The 26,917-nt window shown below is 39.7% G+C and overlaps 2 protein-coding genes across 3 annotated transcripts in view; one reads left to right on the top strand and one right to left on the bottom strand.

Moving 5' to 3' along the window:
- Window positions 1–17,402, top strand: part of slc26a5 (solute carrier family 26 member 5) — a 52,801-nt gene extending 35,399 nt beyond the window's left edge. The window contains exons 10-18 of one of the 2 annotated variants that reach the window (XM_033976317.2): window positions 16–93; window positions 663–758; window positions 2,112–2,218; window positions 3,018–3,087; window positions 8,660–8,752; window positions 9,461–9,565; window positions 11,607–11,837; window positions 13,627–13,681; window positions 14,100–17,402. In XM_033976317.2, the coding sequence (XP_033832208.1) occupies window positions 16–93; window positions 663–758; window positions 2,112–2,218; window positions 3,018–3,087; window positions 8,660–8,752; window positions 9,461–9,565; window positions 11,607–11,837; window positions 13,627–13,681; window positions 14,100–14,242 (978 nt within the window). In that variant the 3' untranslated portion in view covers window positions 14,243–17,402. The remainder of the gene's footprint in view (window positions 1–15; window positions 94–662; window positions 759–2,111; window positions 2,219–3,017; window positions 3,088–8,659; window positions 8,753–9,460; window positions 9,566–11,606; window positions 11,838–13,626; window positions 13,682–14,099) is intronic. The other variant, XM_055225755.1, reaches the window with a different exon arrangement.
- A 2,200-nt stretch (window positions 17,403–19,602) lies between these two features.
- On the bottom strand, window positions 19,603–26,759 carry psmc2 (proteasome 26S subunit, ATPase 2). Its single transcript, XM_033976249.2, has 12 exons — window positions 26,596–26,759; window positions 26,288–26,325; window positions 25,799–25,880; window positions 24,526–24,625; window positions 24,088–24,219; window positions 23,562–23,634; window positions 23,197–23,292; window positions 21,464–21,628; window positions 21,103–21,190; window positions 20,432–20,634; window positions 19,929–20,025; window positions 19,603–19,846 (listed from the first exon to the last, which is right to left on the bottom strand). Exons 1-12 carry the CDS (start codon window positions 26,663–26,665, stop codon window positions 19,689–19,691), a joined length of 1,302 nt encoding a protein of 433 aa, XP_033832140.1. The 5' UTR covers window positions 26,666–26,759; the 3' UTR covers window positions 19,603–19,688.
- Window positions 26,760–26,917: the final 158 nt, after the last annotated feature.

The following is a 26,917-nucleotide window of genomic DNA, read 5'->3' as shown; positions in this document are numbered from 1 at the left end:
ATTTCCTATGTTCAGATTGCAGGGCTGCTGGCTTCTATGGTCGTGCTTCTTGTGGTGGTGGCCATTGGGTTTGTGTTTGAGCCTCTGCCTCAGGTAAGCAAAGGAATGAGCTATGGTGGAAGGAGTTACTTCAATAATAAGTACTTGTCAAAAGTAAACATAGTCTATTTTATTCCTGTTCTCGTTGACCCAGACGAGCTCAGGAGTGACGCAAACAGCAGCAGGGTCCTTGTGTGTCCTGTGAGAGCTGTTTGTGGAGTAAATATAATTTAAATGCAGTCCAACGCACTGATAACACTGATCTCTGCACACGTAACCTCAGCCTTTCACCTGGATATGAACTACTAAAGCACTAGTGCCTAATTCACAACAACCTATTTTCATTGTGTCCATCTGTTTTATATTTGAAAAAACAAAGGCCTCAGGTCTGATTGATGTCTAAACCCGGTCTAAACCTAGTCTAAACATGGTCTAAACCCGGTCTAAACCCAGTATTAACTCTGTCTGACCCAGGTCTAACCCAGGTCTAACCTAGGTCTATCAGAGGATCTAACAGCGGGTCTAACAGCGGGTCTAACAGCGGGTCTAACCCAGCTCTAACCCAGGTCTAACACCGGTCTAACCCCAGTCTAACACCGGTCTAACCCTCTGTCTCCTGTCAGACTGCACTGGCGGCCATCATCATAGTGAACTTGCTGGGGATGTTCAAACAGTTCAGAGACATTCATCATCTGTGGAGGACGTCCAAGATCGAACTGGTCTGTCACTTTATACTTTCATTTTAACTCTTTAACAGTTCTGTTAAAGTTTTTGGCTATGTCATAATGGTTTCCCTTCAGCATTATCATCATCATCATCATCATCATCATCATCATTGGGGCGACAGTGGCTCAGTTAGTGTTCAGATCCACTGACCCACAGTTTGGCGGCGCAATTCCAGCTCCAACAAATTAATATTGTTGTTTTGTCCTTAAGCAAAACACTTAACCCACTTTGCCCCCACTGTCTGTACACTGGTGCACTCTATGAGTGCCTTGCAAGTGGAAAAGAGCTATATAGAACTTACTATTTACCATTTATCCTTATTAACTAAACTTACTCAGAGTTATACAGGGTGGCCCAAAAGTCACTGACACTTTTAAATCTTCAATAGCTCCTATAATTCTTAAGTTATACTCACCAAATTTTAGCAGTAGGTAAACTGAATCTTCCGAGATTTTTGGCAATATATACGATTATAAGTGTTCACTTACACTTGAACTTATCACTACTTAAAGAAGGGGAAGTACAAATGACCTCATTTTTAAAAATGATGTTTTTTAAGTGTCTACCATTTTCGGTTTCGCACTGAACAGCCCGATCCAACACACTTTGCATAACTTTGCAAAGCATTTCCGGGCTTATGTCTCTTATTTGATCCTCGATATTATGTTTTAAGTCGTTTATTGTCTGAGGTTTATTCACAAACACCTTTTCTTTAAGATACCCCCACAGGAAGAAATTGGGACTAGTCAGGTCTCGGGAGATCACATACTGCATCCTGTCTTTGAAAACGACTTATTATTCCTTCAATGGCATTTACATTTGGGGGATCTCTGGTATTAAAATGTCGACGGTAACACCGCTGGGTTTCTAAATTTTACCCATGTGACTCAAAGTACCACTGTACAATGAGGGTTCGTTCCTGGGTGCTATATTTGCTCATATTAATTTCAGAAGGGTAGTTCTGAATGCTCTGAAAAAATAAAATAAAAATATTTAGAAACAAAAGAATTATGCATTTTTTTCAACTGCATTTGAAAAAAAACCAAACACTGTGTTCATCTACCCCCTGTCCCTACCCATAGCCTATTATTTACTTATGAGTCTACCAACAATTTAGACTCACAATTTAGATATAGTATAAAGTTTTTTTTAATCTTTTAAAAATGATCCCATTCTGCAGTTATAAACAGGAAGTTTATGAGTAAGCCGTTTTAGATCAATATTTTTAAATATTATAATAATTTTCTACATATGTGAAAGCTTATGACTAAATACTAAAGAAAGCCTTTTAACCAAACACTTACCTGGAGTTTTATTTAGGTCTAAATGATCCTGTCTCTTTTCAGACCATTTGGGTGATAGCCTTCGTCTCCTCAGTGCTGCTTGGGTTGGACTTGGGTCTCCTGGTGTCCATCACATTCGGGATCTTCACTGTCATTTACAGAACGCAGAAGTAAGAGTCCATTCAGAACATTTTCATTTTTAATCTTTTTTATGTTGACAGGTGGTTAAAGGTATACCACCTATCTTTATTGTTTACATTTATTTTATTAACAATATTCAAATAATAATCATAATCAATCAGAAACATACAAAACCTTATTATTTTGAGAAAACAGTGCATGTTTTTGTTTTTTAGTTTAAGTGTTTAATTATGAACTATATACTTAATATTCAAATTTACTGCAAATTTCCAAAAAAACAAAACCTACGATATTTTTTTCTGTTTATCTCCAACCTCTTGTACCATCATTACAGTCACTGTGTGCTCTACACATCAAGCATTGAAATTTGAGATACACTACCAGTGCCTTTATTTTTTACAAAACAAAACCTACGATATTTTTTTCTGTTTATCTCCAACCTCTTGTACCATCATTACAGTCACTGTGTGCTCTACACATCAAGCATTGAAATTTGAGATACACTACCAGTGCCTTTATTTTTTACTACTTTCTACATTTTATGTAGTGGCCAATATTTAATTTGGTCCAACCAACTGAATGAGTATGCACAAAATTTTATTTCAACATTTGAGTCCAAAAGGGTATGCAGAAATGTACACTACTGTATTATCCAGTTTGTACTAAAACAACATCATGGGTGGGTTTGTACTGAATTCAAATGAGATAATCTGGGGGGGAAAAAAAAGAAATATCAACCCTACACATTGGCCCAAAATATGGACAGCAGTTTATTTGAATTTGTGCTCTGTCTTTGCTCCTGTATTAAACCCTGTGTCTTCTCTTCAGTCCTCACACTTCACTTCTGGGTCATGTTCCTGACACAGCCCTCTACGTCTCTGTGGACCAATATGAGGAAGTGAGTCTATCACACACCTTTATTGAATACTATTATGAAGGCGTAAACAAGGTGGAACCTAGGTCTGAAACAGGGCTGAACCTAGGACTGAACACAGACTAACCCAGGACTCAATCAGGACTAAATCAAGACTTAACTAGGACTAAACAAGGACTGAACCAAGATTAAACCAAGATGAAACAAGGACTAAACCAGGTCTGAACCAGGACTGAACCGGGGCTAAATCGGGTTAAACCACTAACTATGACTTAACTATGTTAATATGACTCAACCCAACTGAACCAGGACTCACTCAGGTCTGTACTGGGTATGAACCAAGTCTCAATCAGGTCTAAACCAAAATGTATGTCTCTTGATGAATAATAATCCATTTGTGAAGCCTGGAGAGTTATGAAATGCAAAAATGTTTATTCTTTGTTACAACAGATATGGCAGGACAGGGTCCAGGCTTGCCCTGGCCACAGACTGGTAACCTTCTAGCATCCCAAGCCTGTCTCTTCTCCATCTCCCCCCAGAGTATCTGAGCTCTTAGTATTTATACCAGAATGACAAAACATCAAACATTACCAAAGGAGAGTCACATCTGTTCAGTCATGTGTTAAGTCAACTTTTACACTTAGACACGTAGAACAGCATAAGGCTTTCCAGGAAGATGAGACAGACCTTTCACACATGTTAATGTCTGGTCTGGGTCTGACAGAATGACACAGATCAAATGCATTTACACAAAGACAAATAAGAATATTTTGTTCACAACATAATACACACACATTTCCATCACAACAGTACAAGATTTGAGCTGTGGAAGGTTGCAAAGGTAACTTCTCTGTATCATAACTGACACAAAATGACTACTGGTTTCATTGCTATTTATTTGTTGCAGCTCAAGTTTTTAACACATTTTGTATGTAAAAAGGGCTATTGGGTTTCAGATGACATCACAACATTCAAAAGGCCATAAAAACAGCATTTGATTAAAAAATAAAGAAAAGTAAGTTTAATGCTATACTGTGGAACAGTAAGTGAGCGAAGCAGTGATATCGCCATGGAAACAAGAAGGCAGACCCTTCAGCAGAAAATGTTACACAGTGCAGCTTTAAATGGGCGCTGTGGGCATGGTGTTCTTCGCAGTTTTCGACACTCTAAACTCACAGTTAAGTTTATATTTTGTACAATCCAAACGAGACATTCCTGAAGCCTTAAACTTGTTACTGCTGTGCAATGTTCCCTTTAATTTTTCACGAGTCTGAGCAAACACACAAACTCCTTGAGCGGTCCCATGGACCACTGTGAGTGACATCAGACGTGTGCACTGTGGTCATGCTGCATCGCATCCATCCAAGTTAAATGGTTTATTAAAAGAATCAGATTACCGCATTTACATTTCTGTTATAAGACTTTTAATTAAGTGCTTTAGCCACTTATACAATGAAAATGACAAAAATCTTGCTCATGACCTGTGTAGTATGTTAATGCTATTGGAAGTATAAATATTTAATTTTAACTATGGCAAAACATGAGCTTCCAACCAAACCAAGACAACTGTAAACTCCAATGTTGAAAACACAATTAACATTTTTATGATAAAGCTCTGACTTGTATTATGAGTATAATGCTCCATTGTGTGAAGCTTTTGCTGTGCACTGAGTGAGATTGTCCTACTGTGTCTGGGAGACAGTCCGTTTACTCTTTTTCAGTATATGACACGATCATTTGATCTTTACAACTCATAAACTAGTGACAGTATTTAATGACCAAAACACACTGAGAGGATTCTGTATCTGCACACCCAGCTGCTCTATTACTGTACGTTTATATATCATATCAAAACACAATATAAAATGTATATTTGTATATAAAATATATTCAAAACAAGTGGTATGGGTCAAAATAAATATATATTTACAAACCACACACTACAAACAGTGAACAAACACACACACTTCAAAATGTAAACAAACACACACAAACTAAAAATACACTGTACATGTGACAGTGTGACAGTCATTCTGTGACAGAGGTTGGAGGATCGAGTCCCGCTCGGACCAATTTCTGTCATTGTGTCCTTAGTTCTGTCATTGTGTCCTTAGGCAAGACAATTCGCCCAAGTGGTGTGTGATGATTGGTGGTGGTCGGGCGCAGATTGGCAACAGCCAATGCTAATGATTACACATAATACACATTTGACCCACAATTAAGTCAAGAGCAGAATAAACCACGATTACTGATCAGGAACAGCATCCAGTCCATCAGCACATAAGGTCCTCTGCTCCTAAGTCCATCATAAGATCTTCCCTCAGTTCCACGAACGGCTCCGGGTCCGAGATGCCTCTAGTTTAACTTGTACAAACATCCACAGTGTCCTCGGTCGCGTACTTCCTTTCTTTTGTCCGTTTCGTCATGTTTAAAATGCAAAACTGCCGCAAAACAGTGGAACGCTCGGATCTGTGCCCGAGGGTGGGCCGTCGAAACGTTAAGGGGTTAAACAGCACTTAGAATCATCAGCGAGTCTTCACTCCACGGCCGTGTCTCAATTCGCCAAATGCACCTTTTGAAGGGTCCCTTCGAAGTACTCTTCAAAGTGTAGTTTGAAGGTTCCGGTCAAGAATCTGCCCTCCTCAGTGTAGCCGCCATCTTGCTGAAGTGGGACAGGTCTACACCACGGACCGCACTTCCACCGCTGTCTTTGAGCGTACGATACGTACATTACGTACGTTATTTTTTAATGATGTATTACTTAATAGAAGAAAAGTCAAGATGTCGTCATCACAGCCATTTCTTTTTTTTTTTAGATTGAATATCAATTGGCAATTATAACGTTCAAGGTGATTTTTTTTCTCATTTGTAGCTACTTCATAACTTTAAAGGGTTAACAAAATATACCTTGTGAAAACGTAATAACAGAGACAGAGGTAAAAATATAATTTTCACATTCATAGTCTATAAACCAGAGAACACTGATTAGTTGTACATATAGTGGGATATTGCAGTTTAACGATTCGGTATTTTGGCCAGTGTCTACACCACTTTAATAACAGTAGAGGGCGCTGTTTCCCTTCTATGCCGTGCCAGTTCTTTCCATATTATTATTGTGAGGAATTTTCTAGCAGTGCAGCGCTACATCAAACTAGTATCTTGATTTACTAACGCGAAGGTAATTGACACGTGCCCACCAGGGGGCGCAGACCTATGGAATGTACTGGAACTCATGAAGATTTTGTGCATGTCTCAGGACTCTCTTCTGTCTGTGTGGATCATTAAACTCTTCTGACTTTATGTTTCTCTTGGTCTTTGACGCTTACAATAGAAACGAACATTCTTACATTATTCTTATTGCAGTAATATTTTTTTATGATAATAATGTCTCTTATTGTCTAGCAATAACTGCACATTCCTTTATTCCATATAACTCCCCTCCTTTTTAATCATCAAACACACTGTACAGATCTTTATTCAGATTTAACAGTTTCATGTCGCTCTGTTGTAGATGAGGTAAACCAGTACGAACATTTGAACGTATATTGCACAGCGGACTCCATTTTCTTCTCTTTTTTGCGTAGTCGCGGTGCATGATGGGATATAGAAGTGCGTGAAGTGTGCACGGATGCACGCTTCAGTTACGTCCGATCTCCATGGAAACGGTGGAAAGGGCAGGGCAGGTTTGTCGGGCGCATTCAGTAGGGTGCATTAAAATGGGACAGCCCTTGTTGCGCCGGAAATTACGTAACTGACCTTCGACGCACACTTCCAATGGTGATCCTAAGGCCGTGTCCCAATTCGCCCACCTGGCTTTAGAATCACCATTGGAAGGGCGGTTCGAAGGGCAGTTACGTAATTTCCGGTGCGACAAGGGCTGTCCCATTTCAACCCACCCTACTGAATGCGGCCGAAAACCTGCCCTTTCCTTTGCACCGTTTCCATGGAGATCGGATGTAACCGAAGCGTGCATCCGTGCACACTTCACGCACTTCTATATCCCATCATGCACCGCGGCTGCGCAAAAAAGAGAAGAAAATGGAGTCCGCTGCGCAATACACGTTCAAATGTTCGTACTGGTTTACCTCATCTACAACAGAGTGACATGAAACTGTTAAATCTGAATAAAGATCTGTACAGTGTGTTTGATGATTAAAAAGGAGGGGAGTTACATGGAATAAAGGAATGTGCAGATATTGCTAGACAATAAGAAGACATTATTATCATAAAAAAATATTACTGCAATAAGAAACGTTATATTTGCCTATTGATATTTAATCTAAACAGAAAGAAACGGCTGTGACGACGACATCTTGACTTTTCTTCTATTAAATAATAACTCATTAAAAATAACGTACGTAATGTACGTATCGTACGCTCAAAGACAGCGGTGGAAGTGCGGTCCGTGGTATAGACCTGTCCCACTTCAGCAAGATGGCGGCTACACTGAGGAGGGCAGATTCTCGACTGGAACCTTCAAACTACACTTTGAAGAGTACTTCGAAGGGACACTTCAAAGGGTGCGTTTGGCGAATTGAGACACGGCCCACATCGGTCACATCAGACACTGGGAGCGGGACATGAGGATGCCTGTCAATGTCGTGGATAAGCTGCGCAAATACGTATGTGAATCACATAATTGTCTGGAGCAGCTCGTCCCCGGTCACACTCACTGACTCACATTGAAAAATAGCGCAGAATGAATTGTGTGTTTATTTTATTTTCAACTCCGGTTCGATTTTTTTGTGCGCAGTTGCGCATGCGCGCAGCTTAGAGGGAACAGTGCTGCTGTGTATGTCTTTCTTATTGTATTCCATTCTGAATATGGCCATACAGATGGGGGGACAAGTAAAATTTATCTTGTTCAAATGCGGATTTATGTTGTGATGTGAGCTTTTGGGTCTAGTCACTAATAGAAATGATCAGGTTCAACATTTGTGAATTTACGTTTTGAATATTTCCTCCTGTGGTACAATGTCAATACCAAAAACTGTCCGTTACCCTAATCTGGGAGTATGACATCATTACATTCTAGAATCTGAAAACCACCAATAATTGGATTATCCTGCTGTATTGTTATCGTGTCAGCTGCATAAAGTTGCTTCAATATTAACTTTTATCTAGGTGATATTTTCTGTTGCAAATTGTATATATTGTGCTTCAAATATAGTTATTATGACAGGCCTAATTTAAACAAATTGTGGACCAATCACAGAGCAGCATTGACGTTTGGGCTGAAGCCCAACTGGATTTAACAAAATGTTGATTTTTCAGCTTTTTTCCGCTAACGTTTCAACCAATCAGCTGTCCTGATAGGTCTCAATCACTTTCAGCAAGAGTCATCCCAGATCAATATGTTTAGAACTCAATTCATAGTACTACACAATCTAAACTAAAACTGGACCAAACCAAGTCTATGTCAGAACGCGTTCAAATCAAGACCAAATTAGGACAAATGTGAAAGCACCCCAGACGTGTCTCAGTTTATGTGCAAGTTTGAGAATATCTTTCCCAAGAATTTATTTCCTAATCTGATAATAACTCTTTTGATCTGTTAAACCTTAGTTTAATCCTCTGGCTCTTGCTTTATTCTCAGGCATCCGAGGAGCAGGGAGTAAAGATTTTCCAGTTCAACTCCTCCATCTACTTTGCCAACAGTGACCGCTATGTGTCCAGTCTCAAGGAGCAGGTGATGTTTGACTTTGGGATAATCTGGTTCTGGTTTGATCACATTTGCTGCTAACCCTGTAGTTTAGACCTCTACAAACATGTTCTGAAATGTCCCTGCATGTCAGATGCTCTCTCTGTGTCTCCATGGGGTCTTATTCTGTATAAAAGCTGCTAACCCTGTCATTTAGACCGCTACAAACATGTTTTGAAATGCATGGTATTCTTGGATTGCTTTAGCAATTCAGACTTCAGTCTTGTCTCAAATGTTAATCCCCTGGATGTGTTGAAATAATCACTGTGTACTGAGTAATTTAAAAGCATCTCAAATCTAATCACTATTTCGTATTTTGTATTTTGTTAGATTAATTTGTATTAATTCAACTAAAACTAAAAGTCTACATAAAATATACAATTCTTTATGTACTGTGTGTAAATACCCCCACTTTGTGAAAGCAAAATACAACTCCAGATATGTTTTTGATGAAGGCACAACAGTATTGCAGGTTTAACAATAAATAACAAGAATCTCCCCAAAAAATTGAAAGTAGTTTTAGAAACACATCACCAAATTTGACAAAATTTTACCTTTAGTTGAGTCCCAAATTTGAATATTATGATTTTACTATTTGGTTCACTTAAAAATGGTTGAGGAATTTCTAATATGGACAAATGCCTGGTTCTCGTTTATAAAATCCTCATATTTTTCCATTATTTTACCTCTCTTCAGACTGGTGTGAGGCCAGAGCATATCCAGTCATTAAGGAAAGCGCAGAAGAAGAAAACCAGGAAGTCCCAAGAGAACCACACTCTGGTGGTTTGTGCAAATGCAGTGGTAAGTGATCCGGATACATCTGCACAGGTCTTATCACAGATAATATATGACTATAATACAGTGTTCCCTCGTTTATCACGGGGGTTACATTCCATAAATAAATGAAATCCGTGAAGTAGAAAACTAAATTTTTTACTATTATTATACATATTTTAAGGTTGCAAACCCGTCTCCACACACTTCATACACTTTTCTCACACAGGCATTAACATTTTCTCACATTTCTCTCTTGTTTAAACAGTCTCAAAGTTCAAACCTTTGTAGATTTAAAAAAAATAAGCACGGTATTATAGAACAAAACCAAATTCTGTACTGTGCTGTAAATAAAAATGACAGCTTTTAGAAATACTGTAACAAATTAAATTTTAATGATCAACTTACAAGGTTGGATACCATCACAAGAAATAATTAACAGTGACAGTGCGTATTTCACAGTTCCTCTGACTGAACCTCTTCGTCCTTGTGCTTCTCCCCTGTAATGTCTCATAATGTTCTTTTTCCTGCAGTCACTGATCCACAAAGCTAAAGCAGACTCCATCCGCATGATGGTTGCAGCCCTTTATGCATCTTTGTTAAACCCCCTTAGAATTCCTGGTAATTTTGGTGAAATTGCCTTTGTTCTGACCTCTCCAAGTTAAAATGATAATCATTATTGAACCCTCAGTAGTATATACACAAGTTTGGGTCTTTGTAAAGGTAACACACCTATAGTTTTACCCACAGGTGTCAAAATCACTGTAAGTTTGTCTGTATTTATACACTTTGGAACACACATCAAAAAAATTTTTTTTCTCATCCTCGCCTAAATTTTTTTGTTAAGATGTTGGTGTAGAAAGCTGCAGTAGGGAGCTGGGGACAAAAATACTTATCTGAAATCTTAACTGAAAATATTGTTGACCACTCACATTTCAAATTTGAGGATAATATTTATAAAAATGAGATCTTCTTTTATTAGTAGTAAATCCAGGTGTTTTTGTGGAGGGACTTCTGATGTATCCAAATTTATTCAAACCTCTCCAAACCTATCCAAATGGAGACACTTGGAGAACATTTGGAAAAAAAATCCATAACTTTTGAATGCTTCAACCCATAGACATCAATGAGGGCTCATCTCTAGGCTCTCGAGCGTCCATGATGCGCATCTGAGGCGTTTGTCCTCAAATGCAAAGGTGTTCAACGCGTTCTTAACACCCCAGAGTTACACTGCTAACATTGAACATTTATGTAAATTTGGCTTTCTGTACTGTACAGGAGACATGGCACGTCCATTAGCCAATCAGGACTTAGAACACAATGCGCCTTCATACACAAAAAAGCATGCAAAATTAACAAAAAAAAATCTGCGAGGCCGTGAAAAGTGAACCGTGATATAGCGAGGGACCACTGTGTTAATGTTTGGTTAATGAGAGGTTGTAAAATGTGATATGTTGTTGACCAGTTTTTCAGTTTTAGTTTATATTGCCAGGATATGAATGTCTCTGCTGATTTTAGTATAAATATAATTATTAAAAAGAGCTGCAAGATTATATAGTAATAGTCTCTTTTGTGTAATTGGCCATTCAGAGTGAGCCCTTTTAGCACACCTCTTGCACACAATGTGAAATGTAAAACTACGGACTTTTTGGGCTTTCTTGAGATTTTGGTCAGATTTCATCAGTTTTCCTTATTTCCCAGAATATTGAATTACTCTCTGTCGCTTGTTCATACAGTGTAGGCCTGTCACGATAACAAATTTTGAAATGCGATATATTTCTTAAGTAAATGTAGACAATAAATGATAATACTGAAACAAATGTTTGCCTCTGACACAATAACCCAAGAGCAGATTAAAAAGTTATTTGATTTGTACATGTTTAACTTGTATCTAGGGACATGTTTTTGGCTTGATAAGCAGTTCCTTTAAGCGCCCCAAATCTGAAATCTCCAGGAGGGTTATTGCCAAGCCCTCACAGCTAAAATTATTTTCAGCTATTTTTTTTTTTTTTTTTGTCAGTACTGTCTTGTTTTCGATCTATTTTTAATCGTGTAATCATTTTTGCAGAGAGGAGTGAGCCACAAGTTGTTGCCAAATCCCCACAGCCCTAACAAAGAGGAGGAGAGGCCGGAGTTAGAACAGGTGAACGGACAGGTGAAGGGAGAGTTGACAGGTGCAGACACAGACTCAGAGAAGGCGGTTTTTATTCAGACTTACTCCTCTTCGATCCACTCCATTGTCCTGGATTGGAACTGTGTGGGCTTCATCGACTCTGTGGGAGCAAAAGCCATCAAACAGGTAAAAATATTAAAGCTACACTGTGTAACTTTTCTGATGGGGGTCCACTTATTTTAGTCTTATTTTTTTGGATACAAAGTTACATAACGTGGCTTTAGCAATGATTATCAAGAATCCCTCAAATTCTTTTGCATAATCACTGCGATGAGTTCATGGCAAGGCAAGTTTATTTGTATCGCACAATTTGTACACAAGGTAATTCAAAGTCCTTTACAGAATAAGAAAGACATTAAAATCACACAAATCAAAACATAAATAATCACAAATAATCATCATAAATTTACCATTAAAACAGAAGAGTGCAGAATAAAAACCTTTCAGTCATATGCACAGCTAAACAGAACTGTTTTGAGCCTGGATTTAAACATTGTCAAAGTGGAGGCCTGTCTCACATCTTCAGGAAGACTGTTCCAGGTTTTAGCTGCATAAAACTTAAACGCTGATTCCCCATGTTTAGTCCTGACTCTGGGCACCAGCAGGAGGCCGGTCCCTGAAGTCCTCAGTGTGCGAGATGGTTCATATGGCACTAACATGTCGGAGATGTACTTTGGACCTAGGCCATGGAGAGACTTATACACAAGCAGAGCTGCTTTAAAGTCTATTCTTTGAGCTACAGGAAGCCAGTGCAGAGACCTGAGCACAGGACTTATGTGCTCGTACTTCCTGGTTCTAGTCAGGACCCAAGCAGAAGCGTTCTGGATGTACTGCAGCTGTGTTAAGGCTCGTTTGGAGAGGCCAGTGAGCAGGCCATTACAGTAGTCTAACCTACTGGAGACAAATGCATGGATAAGTCTCTCTAAGTCTGGCTTTGACAGTATACCTTTGATTTTTGCAATGATTTTAGGTGGTAAAAAGCTGCAGATGTTATTGATTTGATGTGGCTGTTAAAGTTGAAGTCTGAGTCCATTATTACCCCTAGATTTCTAGCCTGATTTGAAGGTTTTAGAGAGAGAGACTGGAGGTGACTGCTGACACTTTCTCTATGTTTCTGTGGGCCAAAGATGATGACTTCAGTCTTGTCTGAGTTTAGCAGAAGAAAGTTGTTTTTCCTCCACACACTGATCTGTTGATGCAGTGAGTGAATCCACTGGTCCATATTCACCTGCTGCAGTGAGATATAGATCTGAATGTCATCTGCATAGTTGTCGTAGGACACATTATTGCTGTGTATTAACTGGCCTAATGGCAGCATGTAGAGATTGCACAGCAGGGGTCCCAGGATTGAACCCTGGGGCTCTCCACAGGTCAGGGACATTTTTATCTGAGACACATTTTCCAATTTCAACAAAGTACTCCCTGATTTCTAGATAGGACTTGAACCAGTTTAGTGCCATACCAGAGATGCCCACCCAGTCCTCTAGTCTCTGTAAGAGGATCCCATGATCCACAGTGTCAAAGGCAGCACTCAGATCATAAGCACTTTTCACCAGTCTCAGAGACCAGAGTGGAGATTTGCTGCCATGATAAGCCTAACAACAACCAGCATGCTAACACGCACTTCCTAATAATACTACTAACAATAAAGTGCTTTACAGTTAGATGCAGATAATACACATCAGACTTATTTTTACCTCAAGAGCTGCGTAGACAGTATATCTCTAGTGAGCAATACACATTTTTATCAAATACATGGGGAAAAAATTTGGTACAGTGCCTTAAAAGCTTGAAAGGATAATTGTTTTTTGCATGAGCCATTCTAAACATCTATAGGATGTTCTGGTCTTGTATTTGATTAGTGTTGTTTTCGCTACCTAAACTACAGCAATAATCAAATTATCTGTCTCTGTAGGTCATAAAGGAATATGCAGCAGTGGATATCAGTGTGGTTATAGCCAGATGCAACGGTAAGTAATTTGTTTAAGGAAAAGGAAATGGTCCAGCTAGAACACCTGTACCATCAGAATTATAGAGTGAATCTACCGGTAATAATATCTGTACTGCCCTCGCTGAGATGTTAGCAGTTCCAGCCTGACAGTGAGCTAAGCTCTGATTCAATGATGACAGTTGTTGAAGTTTTCAGCTTTAATGCTCATCTTATGAATGCAGAGGGAAACTGCAAGAGAAAAATACAAATTGTAGCAAACAACTTGTCCAACATGTCCAATGTGTTTGTAATTAAAAATAAATCTACATTATAAAAGCTTTATTTGATTTAAACATTATCTCATAGCGGGCACAGATGGGTCATGTTTATGGAATTTAAAATCAAAATCTTACTTACAGTTCTTTTAAGTGCAATCTCCTGTCTTCTGCCCCCTACAGGAGGTGTTCTGGATGAGTTGGAGAGGTTACAGTTCTTCACAGAAATGAAAAAAAGTATATTTTTCCCAACGATCCATGACGCCATTTTACACTGTCAGGATCTCAACTCAAGTCCAAGTACAGGTCCAGAAACCTGTGTCTAATATTCACACTGTCAACACTGGAGATTTCCGCACTGTGTAACTTTTGTCACCGGCTTGTCTCCATGGAGATGCTTTACCTGGAATGATCCAACTTACCAATTTCTATAAAGGCCAACTTACAGGTTACAGTTGTGTGGAGAGGCGACCCCACTCCCAATAAGAATAGCTGTTTTTTTTTTGGACAATAAAAAAAACTGCATTTGAGTAAAGAAAAGTTAGCTTAATGCTATACTGTGGAACATTCAAGGCAAGGCAATGACATCTCCATGGAGACAGGCTGATGTTACACCCTTCAAAAAGTTACACAATGCGGCTTTAAACGGGCATCTTAATGTTGATGTTATCTCTTAGAGAGACGTGGAGTTCTTTGCAGTTTCTGACACTCCAAACTCACACTGAAGTTATATTTTGTACAATCCAAACGGGACATTCCTGAAGCCTTAAACTTGTTACTGCTGTGTATGTCTTTCTTATTGTATTCCATTCTGAATATGGCAGGTAGCTAGTGAGAAAAATATAAAACACTGCTCTTGTGTTGAGTGCAGGTGTATTCTATTGCTGGGTTTCAGATGGCATCACAACATTATTCAAGTAAGCGTACTACTACACTGTACAATATATTTTTCATGTACGAGTACTGTTACACTGTACGGTAAATTTTTCAAGTGAGAGTACTGTTACGCTGTACAGTGCATTACTGAAATAGGAATAAAAGTATGGGGTCCTAAAAATGAAAAAGTTACTTGAGTAAATGTAGCTATAGAAGAATAAAGTTTGAGTGTTTTTCTTCCATAGAATACTATGAGAAAGACCAGCCAGGCTGTGCATCCAAATGTGTAATTTTTTAGAACTGCACTTTATTATTATTAGAGAAAGAGCAACTATTTGTATTTAACTAGAACTGTTGCTAAATATAACACGTGTGTTTTTTGTGAACTTTGGCTGTATTTGAAAGTGGATTTTTTTTTATTCAGTGAAAACAAAACGGGACCAAAGCTACTAGATTTCACATGCTTTAATGTTTTTTAATAAAAAAACCCCAAAAAAACACACACACAAAAAAGCTTTTTAATTTAGTGCTATAGCTGACATACCTGTTTCATTCACTACTGTCGGACCAGGACTAAACCAGTTCTATACCAAGACTCTGCCAGTACTAGGACTAAACTAGGACTAAATGAGGATTAGAACTAAACCAGGTGCAGGACTAAACCAGGTATAAACCAGAACAAGGACTAAACCAGGTCTATAATTGAATCTTTTGAATTAAAGTAGATTCCTAACAGAACTAAACCAAAATTATACCTGATTTGAAACACAACTAAGGTTGCATTAACTTGACCTGCTTTGGTCCTGATTTGAGCCCAGTTTAGTCCAGATATAGACTTGATTTGGCCCTGTTCTAGTTCTAGTTTTGCTATTGGACTACACTAAACAAGGTTTAAGGTCTACTCTAATTAAACCAGGATCATCCCAGGTCTAATACACAACTGAACCAAGATTAACCCAGACTCAACCTGGAGGAAACCCAATCTAAACCAGGTCCAAACCAAGTCTAAACCAGGTTCAAAGAAGACTTGAACCATGTCAAAGAATTGGAGTTCTTTCCTAATACACTGTTTTACATTTAAAATCCCTTCTTCAACTCGTACTCATATTCATTACTTTTGGTTAAACTATGCAGCCTCAGAGGGTCAAGAATCATTAACTTTTAAATACAGCCCTAAGCTTACTTTTTATTTTGAATGTGAACCTATGTCTAGAGTGATGCTGATCTGTATGTTATAAATGTTATAATGTTTTAGTCCTGTTCTATTTTTGTATGAATTTATGTAAAACCAGCAGTTTTAGTGTCATGTCTAAATGCTGAGAATTCACGTCAGCTATCTACTTGTTTATGTGGAGACGTTATTGGTCATCCTGGAATGTCCCACAGTATCACATTAAATATGCAGTTACAGGTAGTTACAGGTCAGATCTGTGAGAGGTGAACCTGCTCATACTGAATGTTTTTCAATGTATTTCAAGAAACTGAAAAACAAAATGCAAGTTTGGTACGTTTAATGCTATTAGACAAGAGGGTGACAGATTTAGGCACGTTCTGTGGACCGACCCCAGTGCGATTCAGTTGTATTTACTTTACTTTTGGGTAGGTCTTGTTCACATACACCGCGCGCTATTCGCCTCAAACGCGCACCATGAGCCACGTGACAGGCCATCAGCTGATCAAAGAACTTATGTTTGTGCCTTCGTTTGGAGCAGACAGAGCCAGTTCACTTCCCCTATAGGCGCTGATCTTTTCTTTACCCTGTGGCTAAATGCACTGAGGCTGTAAACGCTGGTAACGAAGGAGAAAAAGCTTTTTGAACACACACAGACAGACCTACTCACCTGCGCACACAGAGGCAGGAGACTGGTTCATCCAAATGTCTTTGTCAGGCAAAAGTGCCAAACAGCGGCTCTGCTGCGCCCATTTAACCAAATAGCTTATACTGATCCAAGCCCTTATTTTCCCAATTCCAAGCATTTTTACTGTGGCAACGGACTGAGGAGGTCGGCCATGTTCACATCACACTCGCCCCGCTCCAGAGTGCGCCTGCTGGGGTCACACCGGCCCAAGCGCACCGCTCTCGGAGCGCACGCTCTTTTACGACCACCTAACTATAGCGTCATTTGACTCTCTTTAAGTTGAGGGCGCGGTAACTAAAAGTGAGCGGTGAAAATGTGAATGCGAGCGCACATGTGCCTGACAGTGCCCGGGGCTCGCGTCTCCGCGCGCTGTTTACCTTCCAGCGCTCGCGCTCTTTCTGCCTGCGCCCTCTCTGATTTTGTTGATTTTCTAACTTTGTATCTTTTAGCAGTGTACCACTACATCAAACTGGTATCTTGATTTACTAACGCTAAGGTCAATAACACGCGACCACCAGGGGGCGCAGACCTATGGACTGCGTGTGAACTCATGGAGATGTGCAGAGCAGCGTGGGCCTTATGAAGACGCTGTGCAGTGAGAAGGATCCCTCCTCATACCCACACCCTCACACTGGGGGACCCTATAAAAGCTGTCACATGCACATCTCAGGGCTCTCTTCTGATCCTTTCCGGAGAGTGTTACTTCATTGTTCACTTTACCTGTGTGGAACTCATTAAACTTTCTGACTTCATGTTTCAGTCTCTTGGTCCTCTTTATGACGCTTACACCAGAAACAAACATTCTAACATGTTGATTAAATCAATTCTCATGTTCAACCTAAGAGACAACTGCTGTTGTGATTTTGGGCTTTATAAAAATAAATTGAGTCGATTTGGACAGTCACGAACAACCCTCACATAAGTTTATTCTTTATCGCAAAATTTGTAATTTTACAATCTGTACAATTTAATATCAGCGTACAACTGCCAAATTTAATCGAGTGAGGGAAGGATGGAGCGGGAGATTGACAGGCGGATCGGTGCAGCGTCTGCAGTGATGCGGTCGCTGTATCGGTCCGTTGTGGTAAAGAAGTAGCTGAGTCCAAAGGCAAAGGTCTGGATTTACCTCAATCTACATTCCTACCCTCACCTATGGTCATGAGCTCTGGGTAATGACCGAAAGGACAAGATCGCGGATACAAGCGGCTGAAATGGGCTTCCTCCGCAGAGTGGCCGGGTGCACCCTTAGGGATAGGGTGAGGAGCTCAGTCACACGGGAGGAGCTCGGAGTAGAGCCGCTGCTCCTACACGTTGAGAGGAACCAGTTGAGGTGGCTCGGGCATCTGCTCAGGATGCCTCCTGGACGCCTCCCTAGGGAGGTGTTTCAGGTATGTCCAACTGGGAGGAGGCCCCGGGGAAGACCCAGGACACGCTGGAGGGACTATGTCTCTCTGCTGGCCTGGGAATGCCTTGGAGTCGGAGTCCCGTCGGAGGAGCTGAAGGACGTGTCTGGGGTGAGGGAAGTCTGGGAGTCCCTGCTTAGACTCGCTGTCCCGGATAAGTGGAAGAAAATGGATGGATGGACAAAAAGATCATGAAATTATAATTTCACACTTGTATGGTGAGATATAGGCTATGCTACTGATGTTGGCATGACTTAGTATGTGACGTAGTAGTAGTAGTAGTAGTAGTAGTAGTAGTAGTAGTAGTAGTAGTAGTAGTAGTAGTAGTAGTAGTAGTAGTAGTAGTAGTAGTAGTAGTAGTAGTAGTAGTAGTAGTAGTAGTAGTAGTAGTAGTAGTAGTAGTAGTAGTAGTAGTAGTTTCTAGCCCTTCACCTGTGTGTGGCTGTGCCTCTGTGCAGTACCCGGTGCGCTGGCCCAGGAGGATGAGCTTCACGGGATAAAGGACTCGAAATCGTCCTTATTTTGAATGAGGACACAGAGGCTTAAGAAGGTGCTATTACATGTATGATTCATTTTACTGAAGGTGTTTGGTCAACGGAAAATAGCGAGTTCTTGCACAGCTGTAGACTGTGGGCACAGTCTGTGTAAAGAGACTCGAGTCTCTCAGCTCCGAGCGGAGTTCACTCAGCCACAGACTTTGATGGAGGAGCAACAGGAGCTCACAGCACTGACACGGACATGTCTCAGTCCTGTCAGTGCTCCTTCATGAGCTTATCTTACCACTGCTGATGCGGCTTTGTCATTTACGCACAAGCAGTAGTCCTACTCCTAGAGGCGCTACTACTGCTACTACTGCTACTACTACTACTACTACTACATGCCAACATCAGTAGCATAGCCTATATCTCACCATACAAACGCGCAAAAGTGGATAGATCCTCTACTGTAGTTCCTCGTTTATCACATAATTTCATGATAATTTTCTATCCCGTTTTAACATGAAACTATCACATACTTTTGTAAAACCATCATGTGATTCTGAGGTAGTATATCTGAACCAGACACCAAACCTCACTAGTGGCAGTGTGAAAACGACCTAACACACAAACCCTGCATATTTAGGCTGAGTTCTCATCTCAGACGGAAAACACTACCTTGTGATGTTACGTGGTAATACAGTAAGTGCTCCAGTGTTTTAAACTCCATACACCTTCACAAAAATAATTTGGATGATTTCAGCCCTGGAACTGCCAAGCTCTACTGAAAAAAGGCAGCTATTAACTTCAAAAATACCCCTTCATGACATCCCAAGGTGGAACAGAGATTTGAGCTTTGGAGATGTAAACAGTCTAATAATAAATAGTTTTTTAGGGGGTGAAAACACTAACATGGCTTAAAGCTCACAAGTCAATTTTGTGTAATATAGGACCTTTGAGTGAAGCGTCATCTATGCTTCTTTAATCCTCAGCTCTCAAACTAGCAAAAATAGTTACTGTGGAGAAAAAAAACTGTTACTAAAATGCCTTCAACACTAACAAAATACTCAGAAATGTTGAATAAACTTTATTTTTAAACAACAACAAAATCCAGACTGTGTTTTCTGCTTTAGAGACAGTACAACGTTTTAGATGGGTTTAATTATAAGTCATATATCTTGGGGTTGCGCTGAACTTGGCATAAGATTTGATGACTTTGTTCACAGCCTCCAAGAAATCCTTTTCAGTGGCGATTTTTCTTCTGGCTCGAATCGCGAACATGCCAGCTTCTGTGCACACGCTACGGATCTCAGCACCTGTGAGGACATTTATGAAAAAGTTAAGAGGAAGAGCAGAACAGAGCAGAGCCAAGTCAGAGGAGGAGCAGAGCAAACAAACCTGTGCTGTTGGGGCAGAGTCGGGCGAGCAACTCAAAGCGGATGTCCCTCTCCACACTCATGGAGCGAGCGTGGATCTTAAAGATGTGAGTGCGCCCCTGAGAAAAAACAAATCAGGCATAGTGCTATGGCTGACATACCCAACTCCCGAATTTAACTGTCAACAAATTCAGAACTGAAAGAGCTACTTGTGTGACAAAATGTATCTCAAAATGTGATATATTTACATACTAAAAACACACCTAATTTAACCAGGTATATTATAATTAAGTTTTAATTCAGAATAACAATTTACAGTGATATTTAGATATTTACATATTTTTACATTATGAGGTTTCCATGTCACTATGTAACCAACTTGGGAGGTACAGAGTAAATGGCCAGACCTTCGTCTGTCCCAATTATAAAACGACAGCGCGTCTAAATAAAAAAATTAATGTGATATTCTTTTTATTTAGCCTTGTATATTTGTTATGCCGTTCGTGTCTCTTAGAGTGCCCTCACCTCCAGGTCGGGGAGGCTGAACTCAATCTTTCGGTCCAGACGGCCAGGCCTCATCAGAGCCGGGTCCAGTGTGTCCGGGCGGTTTGTGGCCATCAGGACCTTTATGTTTCCTCTCGGGTCAAAGCCGTCCAGCTGATTAATGAGCTCCAACATCGTCCTCTGGACCTCATTATCTCCGCCTGCACCATCATCAAAACGAGCACCTGCACAACAAGAGGCAACACATGAGACATAGTCCGGTCCTGGTCTCAATTTAATCCATTTCATTTCTACATGATCCTGGTTTTAATTTTGCTATTTTGTCCGTAAATCAAAATATTAACATTATAAAACAGACCAATCAGCAGTACGGGCAAGAAGGGGTGTGACCTTCAACAGCCTGGCTTGGAAATCCAAGCACAAGTATCATAGGAACCAAAGGGCTCAATATGGGCCCTGGTTGCTGATTAGCTGCTATAACTGTGGGTGACGTCACACTCACTTAGTTCATTCTATTATACAATCTGTGAGTTCTAACCTGCAGAATGTGGATCAACAGTCCCCGGCCCAGTCCCCGGCCCAGTCCCCGGCCCTGTCCCCGGCCCAGTCCCCGGCCCTGTCCCCGGCCCTGTCCCCGGCCCTGTCCCCGGCCCTGTCCCCGGCCCTGTCCCCGGCCCTGTCCCCGGCCCTACCTCCGATGGCATCGATTTCATCAAAGAAGATGAGGCAGGCTTTCTTTGTACGTGCCATTTCAAACAGCTCTCGTACCATCCTCGCCCCCTGCAGACAGAACATGGTCAGTTGTCTTGTTTAAAAAATGTATTTCTCTCCAAAAGTGTACTAACTTACGGACAAAACACAAATTTCCAAGCTCTCTGAAAGCCCAAACACACACCAGTTCCTTTTATAGATCACAAGCATAACGAGGAGAGTCACATACTATATACCATTTATAAATGAGACCCCAGTGCTCTTTCCAAATTGCTTGTTGATTGGCTTTTCCATTTAGAGCTAAAGTCACACAGAGGCAAACACAAAAGTCCCAGTCCTCACCTCTCCCACATATTTCTGAACCAGCTCAGACCCGATGACTCTGATGAAGCAGGCGTCTGTGCGGTTGGCCACAGCTCGAGCACACAGAGTTTTACCGGTTCCTGGAGGTCCAAACAGCAGCACACCTTTGGGAGGCTCAATGCCCAGGTTCACAAAGCGCTCGGGCTACAAACACAAGAGAGGTCAAGTTTAATATGAGGATCACATTTTAGCTTCAGCTTGAACTTTAAACAGAGACTCATCGTCACCAATAGCTTTCGGCTCCAGTCAAATGAAGCTCATCGAGGCTAGCAGTTATAGGGGCCAATTTGGAGCAAAATTCCATATTTGTCATTGCTTTGGAAATTATTTGGGAGACAATCCAGAGTTCCCACCCACCCCGCTGGTTTAGCAGGAAGTGGATGCTTAGAAACACTGTCCAACAAACCTGTTGGTAACGCTAGCAGGAGATACCTCGGGAAAAGAAGAAAGCTAATTTGTCTGTTATTAATTTACGGACAAGATAGCAAAATAAATTACACCGGGATCATGTAGAGTGAGTTAATACGAACATCTTAGGACCAAAATGACAAGCTTGACAGCAACAGTTACAGAGAGATTAGAAAATGTAAAGTTAATTGGAGTCAGAAGCGCACTCATGATCACTTTCCATTTGGAACGTGGTGGCTAGCACGTTAAGTATATCCATTTAAATATACAGGCTATGGCAGGGGTCGGGAACCTTTTTAGCCGAGAGAGCCAAAAAATGTCACATATTTTAAAATGTATTTCCGTGAGAGCCATACAATATTTTTAAACTCTGAATACAACTAAATGTGTGGATTTTTAAACAAGACCAACAATTTTAGCGTATAAGAAGTCTCTGAATGTATTGTTAATATTTTTTTTATAACATCTGTGGGAGCCAAGTTTTGGTTAATGTTTGGTAATGCCTGGCCGATTTTTCTTGTTTTGCCTGATTTTTCCTGTTTTGTTTTTGTGTGTAGGCAGCACGGTGGCTGAGTGGCAACACTCATGCCTCACAGCAAGAAGGTTTGGTTTGATCCCCGGGTCGCCCAGGCCTTTCTGTGTGGAGTTTTTCATGTTTCTCCCCGTGTCTGGATGGGTTTCCTCCGGGTACTCCGGTTTCCCCCATCAACCAAAACATGAACGCCCTTCGAGACAACTGTTGTTGTGATTTTGGGTGTTACAAAAATAAATGAATTGAAATTGTAATGCATGCAAATTCAGAGTGTTAATATGTTAATGTTAATAAATTATGTTTTATGTTAATATTTGATTTATATGTATAAGCTACACTTGTTTTATTGCATTAATGTTGATTTTGTAAAATATCTTAGGATTGTCATTATTTGAGTTTTACGTAAATACTGTATGTTACCGTCACTTTAAGAGCGATAGCACGCATGAGGAAAAACAGCACGCGTGATAATGTGTTAGTTGAAGCAGCGCATAAAGACGGAGCCAAATGGTTTTCTTACCTTAGTATTGTTTATTTTTGAGAATTACTTGATTTTATTACTTCTGTATTTATATATAATTTATTCATTACTTATTGTGTTAACAAATGTCAGCTAAGATTTATCTGAGTGAGATGCAGTCATCAAAAGAGCCACGTCTGGCTCGTGAGCCATAGCCATTCCCGACCCCTGGTCTATGGTATTATCCCACCGAACCAAGTCAATTTAAAAAACCCTGACACATGACCTTTAAGAACTGAATAACAAACTCACATGGAGAAGCGGAGTCTCTACCACTTCTCGGAGCTTCTCAATCTGTTCTTTACATCCTCCGACGTCGCTGTAGGTCACGTCAGGTTTCTCCTCCACCTGCACTCAACAGCCAATCATGACCACGACTTTATTACAATTTCAGCACAATTCATGTCAACTCTTAATATCACCTTTAAATAAATAAAGTAATTTTCTGAAAGTTCACACAAGTTCACAAATGGCATTTCACAGGAATCAGATCACACTTAGATTTACACTTCCAAATCACCTCAATTAAAATGTTTTAACTTTCAAAGTAAAATAACTAAAAAAAAAAAACTAACTAAAACTGAAATAACTGTGTGACCATGCTCCTCAGACTGTACCTGCATCATGGTGACTGTGGGGTCAATTTTTGGAGGCAGAGGGATGTGGATCTGGTACTTGTTTCTGTCGACTCTGAAAAAGACAAAAATCAAACAGATTTTAGATGTTATTAGCAGATTAACTGCATCATCATCATTATTAAAATTATTAATAATAATAATCATTATATATTTTTTTAGTATTTTAAGAGTAAATATTCAACAAAGTTTAATTCTCTTGCTTGTAATGTTTTTTAAAAGTAGTTTAGATTGGTCTTCCAAAGTTTAGACAAAGAGTTGTGGGACTAGACATATCTATATATTTGTCAAATTCGTTGTAGTTCAAGTTCAATAATGTCACTGCTGTCATTGCTGCAGAAAGGGACTGTTGTATTATTATTGCACTGTATTATGTATTCACAGAACACTAGTAATTAGTTAATGCTTTAATTTACATTTAAACTGAACCACCAAGATGAGTGGAAACCAATAGAGAATTATAAATCTCAATTCTTCAAATAAATGTTAAAACTGCGTAGTCACTCACCCGACCCTCATGCCCTCCTCAATGTCTGTGGGAGCCACCTGGTCGCTCAGGTCCACCACAAACTTTGCAAACTGTTTCACGTTGATGATGTATTTGGGGTCTTCAGAGTCGGCATTGATGATTTTTGTGCATCTGGGGAAAAACAGACTTTTTGAGTGGGAGCCGTCTGCAGACCTCCATCCACACATTTCTTAAAGTAAACAACCGGCCGCCATGCCAAAAGACCACCGTTTTCAATGTAACGTCACAAAAGTGAATTGTTTTATATTCAAGACAAGCCCAAAGCATTTTCCTAACCTTGACCAGACACAGGACCTACCTATGGCAACACATTCATGAACAAACTACATCGAATATGAAAATATGAATATATTTATGTCCATAGTATAATTCTCTCCCTTGTCATCTCTGTAGTAACCTGAGTAATACTTAATGTACCTTGCCACCTGCAGTGGCTGTTCACTTTGTAGAGTCTGTTTGTCTGCCGCCAGGTCCCACAAAGCCGGAGGAGCCAGGCCTGTGTCTGACTCCTTAATGCCTGAGAAAAAAAAACAAACAAAAGTCTGAATTTAAATTTGCACAAAAGGGTTATTATTATTTTTTATATATATTCCCATAACTATTCATGGTCTTCAGTTTCTTGTTTACCAGTGTCATTTTGAGGATTTTTAACTTAATTTTGTTTTGAATTGATAATTACTATGGCAATAGTCCTAATGTTTCTTCAGTTTGAAAGCCATGGACAGCCTGATTAGGGCCGAGTTGAACCGAGTAGAGTGGAGTAGAGGATTAATGAAAATACAGCAATAGAGTTAGTCATGCCTCATAATTTTCATTGAGTCTAATGTTAAACCAATGGAGATTTTAAGATGCTATACACTAGCCTCAGCGTCCATTAAAATGTTTTCTGACATATCTAGTTACCAGCAGTGACCGAACAGTTTATCAGGTTGTTCCACTGCGCTTTTGTTTACTTTATAATGTTGTTTTGGCTTAATATATCTCTGTAAGAGTTTTGCGCTACTGCCACAAACATGACAGATTTCCAAGGTACGTTTTTTGACGTACCTTCCAGCACCAGCAGTAAATACACCAGCAGTAACCCAGCAGCTTTGTTTACTTTGTGATATTGTTTTTGCTCATCTCTATGGATGTTTAGCACATCTACCAGTTAGAGGGTTTTGCCATTTGCTCCTGGTCCCAATTGGTAGTTTTTATATTGTAGAATGTGACGATACTCCCAAGTGACAGAGTTCCCTATTGATTACACTGTACTTTGCCATAAAATATCAAAATATTTTAATTCACCCATATTAAACCTGATTATTTCTATCAGTGACTAGGCTCAAGAACTCACTGTATTACAACAAAAAACTTTATTTGAACAATATTCATTTAGCTGCCCTCATTTGTGTTAAATATTATTGGTCTATAAAATATTGTGATGTCACCTGAAACCCAGCGATAGTGTGTGAGCAGCTATCCTTATGAACAAATCATAGCACTTGAAAAAATCTAAAAACATAATAATTTAGAATATATTTATTAGATCCTGAGCCAGTGTAAACGTTTGAATGTTTGATTGTGTGCCTGTATTGTCTTAATGTGTATTGATGCAAAACTTAAAAACTGCTATAACATAAATCTACCTACAAGTACAAATAACCTCACCCAAGCCTGAACGTGAGCCTGTTTGTTTATGCTTTCTCACCTGTGAGTTCATTGATTTTCTTGAGCAGCTGTTGAATATCATCTTCTACTTGTTTGATTTGCCTTGAGTATGTGCTCTGACCCTGTACAAGGAAAAGACGCAAGTTTAGAGATGGTAAACAATTGGCTCATCTCACTAGATTAAAAAAAATACAAACAGTATATACAGATACATCCAGATGGCCACACATTTATAAATCCAGCAGAAACAGCAGAAGAGGTTATAGTTTAGTTTTTCTAATTTGGAAAAAACAGGCTGTGGGAACCATTTTGTGTTTTGTCTGTCAGATTAAATTAGCTCCTTGTCAGATGTAAGGTCCAAACAGTAACTTGGCTTTTTGGCCTGAAATCTGAACAGATTTGAAGAATGTTTAAAGGACCATTGACAGCCCATCCAAATGAGAAAACACATTGAATAACGTTTAACTTTAATTTGCATTTATAGTAATTAACAAAACTCAAGAGATAAAAGGACCTGTTTGGTACTTACATATGTTTTCAGCAGGGCAATATCTCCTTCATCCAAAGCTGAAACGGAAACAAAACACAGCATTAGAGAATGAGTCTGCAGTCTGAGTGGGCCTTAGATTCAAACGTTCACTAAAAAAAAAACCCGTTAAAAATATGAAAATACCTTTAAACAGCATTTATCAATTTCATGTTTCGCGAGAAGGCAAGACGTACAATTCGGAGCAATTTAAAAGCATAATCTTGCGTTGACTAGCCTTGACCTGACTTAGCTGCTGCGGCTGCTAAAACCAGTAATATAGAAGTTTTAAGTTTAAGTAGTTTAATTACCTCTGATGGGGCCGTCATCTTTCTCTTCTTCTTTAATCTTCCTCTGATCGTCTCCTAAATAATCTGGCATCTTTAAAATGTATCCAAAAATACAAAAAGAAAACAGAGGCTGCGGATGCTAATTCCACTGGAGCATTACACAGCAGCTTTGTACTTCCGCCCACGGGCACCAACAACCGGAAATGCACGTCGGAAATTTTATCACAGAGCACAGTTTGGCAAAATGTATGCATAAATATAATTTTAATCACTGTAAAAGTAATAAGAAAAGTTTGGAATTTGTATTGTCAAAATAATAAAGGCCTAGTAGTGAAGTTATGTT

This window comes from Periophthalmus magnuspinnatus, chromosome 12, assembly GCF_009829125.3.
Source record: "Periophthalmus magnuspinnatus isolate fPerMag1 chromosome 12, fPerMag1.2.pri, whole genome shotgun sequence".
Classification (NCBI taxonomy): domain Eukaryota; kingdom Metazoa; phylum Chordata; class Actinopteri; order Gobiiformes; family Gobiidae; genus Periophthalmus; species Periophthalmus magnuspinnatus.
This window is presented reverse-complemented; position numbering and strand designations above follow the sequence as displayed.